At 27.7% G+C, this 3325-nt stretch overlaps 1 protein-coding gene across 1 annotated transcript in view; it reads right to left on the bottom strand.

Annotated features, from left to right (window-relative positions):
• Nucleotides 1-803: 803 nt before the first annotated feature.
• LOC106678507 (odorant receptor 85b) overlaps nucleotides 804-3325 on the bottom strand; it is a 5509-nt gene continuing 2987 nt past the window's right edge. The window contains exons 2-5 of the mRNA XM_014417049.3: nucleotides 2928-3027; nucleotides 2752-2856; nucleotides 1176-1331; nucleotides 804-1033 (exon numbers count right to left, since the gene is read on the bottom strand). Coding sequence (XP_014272535.3) covers nucleotides 989-1033; nucleotides 1176-1331; nucleotides 2752-2856; nucleotides 2928-3027 — 406 coding nt within the window. The 3' untranslated portion in view covers nucleotides 804-988. The remainder of the gene's footprint in view (nucleotides 1034-1175; nucleotides 1332-2751; nucleotides 2857-2927; nucleotides 3028-3325) is intronic.

Genomic DNA, 3325 nt, shown 5'->3' with positions numbered 1-3325 from the left:
AACTGAAAAACATTGATATTTATCACAAACAGGATTGCCAGGAATTTTCAGTTAAGTTTCCAAGGAACTATAGCTGAGTTTATTATTTTACTTACGAGAATTGTGAACAAAATATTTATATTTTTCTGTTGCTATAAAAATTTGTATTTTAGGGTTTCTCAAGGTGTTCTAATAACAAATTTAAAATTTTAAAGAATACTACAGTTTAACAGAAAATAAGGAATCCATCATGTAATCGGAATGTTTGGTTGGTTTTGACTTTTCCTATTGGAGTCCAATGTTTCTATTTTTCTTGTTTATCTTTTATTTATTCATAAAATTCAGTAATATTTTGTATTTATTCATTGTTTATTATTGCTAACAATGAGAAATGGTTATTTTTTTCAAAAAAACAAATTTAAAGGTACTTTAAGGGAAGAATTTTTGAAAATTTGGCATTGATTCCTGTCACACTGTTTCAGTGAGAATAAGACCTATCTGATATTAAAGAGCACTTCAGTGCTCATTGGTTAACTGATTATAATTAAAACCGTTTGAGTCGTTTTGGTGAAAATTGAAAAAAATGTGATTTATCGATTCTATAAAGTGGTACTTTAGGCTTCGATCTTATCGAAAAATTTGAGGTCATATCCCAGAAATATACCTACCTTAAATATGTAACTTCACTTTTGTAGCACTATTGTTTTTGAGCTAGTTGTAAAGTGTTATATAATAAATACTGACCATTTTGTCGAACTTGGTTGTTTTGACTCGAGGGACCTCAGAATGTGTATATCGGGTGAAAAATCTTATTTTTATCTTAGCAAACCCAAATACTTTCCCTTACTATATATTCAATATATAGGTAAGTGAAAGTAAAAAAAAATCTGGATTTTCTTGTTTATTTTAAGCTTGATTTATTTGAGGTAAAAAAATATAACTTTTTACATGTGTATTAATAATAACATTATCATCTCAATACGATTAGTCTGGTAAAATTTATCTGCTTTCACTTCGATAGTACCATCGCTGCTGTATATGTGAATTGGAAGAGCTGAAAATAAACAAATTAAAATTATAAATGTTCATGTGTTTTGTTTGTAAATAATTCGTATTTTTTTGTGAATGATTAATTATAAACTTTTGAACTAAGGAACTTTTAGCATGGATAATACATAAGTGCCCAGTATACTTACCCCCACTAAGATTTCCACGCTGACTGGGTACATTTTAATGGCAGTAAGTGTTGAAGGTTTGTAAGTTCTGACCATAATCATCTGGGCGGTCCTAGCATATTCTCTGTCTGCTAGGTACCAGTCACTGCTGTATATTGAGAAACAAATGTCTGAACTCTAACAAAAAAAAAAAAATAAATAAATATATTGATTCCGGAATATGGTCTGGGCCAACTTAAACAAGTGGCGGGACTGTACACTTGAATATATGAGGGCCTTCCAAATTAGAAATGAGACCTTTAAAATTTTTTTCAAAACAACTTTGGATTTGAAAAAACATGGTTAATTACATACAAGCACCTCGACAATATCAATCGATTTTATAAAACCACTTTGGTTTATTTTGAAATTACTTAAATTTGATTTATTGAATTTTTTTGTATTAATTTATTAAAATATACAATTGTATTACATAAATACACTAGTACATTAATTTCTATCTGCATCAATATTAAATTGTTCAATTTTTATTAAATTAATCATACTTCTCTGCCCATGGCAACTTCTACTGAAGGAACTATTATCTCACTTTATAAACAGTATCGCCTCTCGAAGCACCAATTGTGATTATGACCACGAAACTTAAACCTCTTATTTATGTTACCAATTTCATAGAATTCTGGATAAACAATAAAGGAACCCAATTCCAAATTTTCAAACTACTACTAAATATTATAATAAAAATCATCTCCCTCAAATATTTTGTTATATTAAGGATTTCTCTTACTATCATTCAACTATCTAATGTTTGAAAATGTAAGTAGTTTGCAAAAATGTGATAACTTCCCGACTAAATAAATGAATCAGGTAAGTAAACCTATTGATGTAGCATTTAAAGTATTTCACTTTAAGCTATAATCACTTTAATTTAAAAATAATATGGAAAATGTTGAAAGAAGAAAGAGGTAAATGTTGAGGTTGTACCATTTTTGAAAAAAAAAAAAAAAAAAGATATCCCTTACGAATGTGGTGTAGATACTAGACTGTAGATTAATAAATGAAGAAGATGATTGGGGGTATAACAAAAAAATAAACAAAAAATTATTTGTTCGTACCGGAATTTCAGGTCAAAACATCGGGATGAATAAATAATTTTTTGTTTATTTGTGTTTTTTTTGCTGACTGCACCCCCACTCTCCTCCCCCCGATCATCTCCACATATTCCTTACAACTTTTGCATAATTTAAAAACAAGTGATATGGGTGTTTTTTAAAAATATTTTTACTTTATTGCAAAATAAAATTTTTTTCATATGAAAAAAATAAAGATTTTTCATCATTAACTATAATTAACAATAGATAAATAAAAAATATTAATTTTAATAATCCTTTAACTGGAAGAGTCTTATGGAATTAAAATTAGTTTATGGTTTTGTTGAATTTGTTTTTTAGCAGCCTGAAGATGGGTGAAATCTCCCGAAACGTTGCTGTATGATATGAAATAAACTATTATAGTTTAATAAGGAAGAAATTGTGTCATTCACTAAATCCATTTTAAAAAATATTAAATACTTTTATGAATAAGTAAAGATACTCACTGCAGAATGTAGAGCCGAAGAACTGGTACATATTAAAAACACTTCTGTTGCTTGGTAAGAAAGAAACGTCAAGAAATGAAATACAAACATTGGGTCCAGAGTACCCTAAAAAATATTTAGGATTAATCATGCGACTGTAGCAAATGTTTTACAAATACTTGTTTTTAAACACATACAAACTTAAACTGCAGTACGCCAATGATGAGAATTACAATTCCTGTACCTAATATTGCGGTAACAAGAAGATTCAAGATGTCCTGCATTACAGCGGTATACCTAATAAAATAACAAATTAATAATAAAATGATTATTTTAAGATAAAATAAAATATTTAAAAACTTTACTCAAAAAAGGTTGTGCTACCCAACTGTATTGGGCTGTTGAGTACACAGCATATAGACAATTTTTTTAAATCTTACAAAATATAGGTATCGTCGAGTAAATAGTAATCATAAATATGATTTTTTTTTATTTTATCATTTTTGTTCTTTAGTTTTTTTTCTTTCTATACTTTATTTTTTATTTTTTTTTTTTTGTAATTATCATTTTTCTCCCTCAACCCTACACATCCTTT

Source organism: Halyomorpha halys, unplaced genomic scaffold (assembly GCF_000696795.3).
Source record: "Halyomorpha halys isolate HHAL.00 unplaced genomic scaffold, Hhal_1.1 Scaffold11.1, whole genome shotgun sequence".
Classification (NCBI taxonomy): domain Eukaryota; kingdom Metazoa; phylum Arthropoda; class Insecta; order Hemiptera; family Pentatomidae; genus Halyomorpha; species Halyomorpha halys.
The sequence above is the reverse complement of the archived record's forward strand: the minus strand, read 5'-3'. Positions and strand labels throughout refer to the sequence as shown.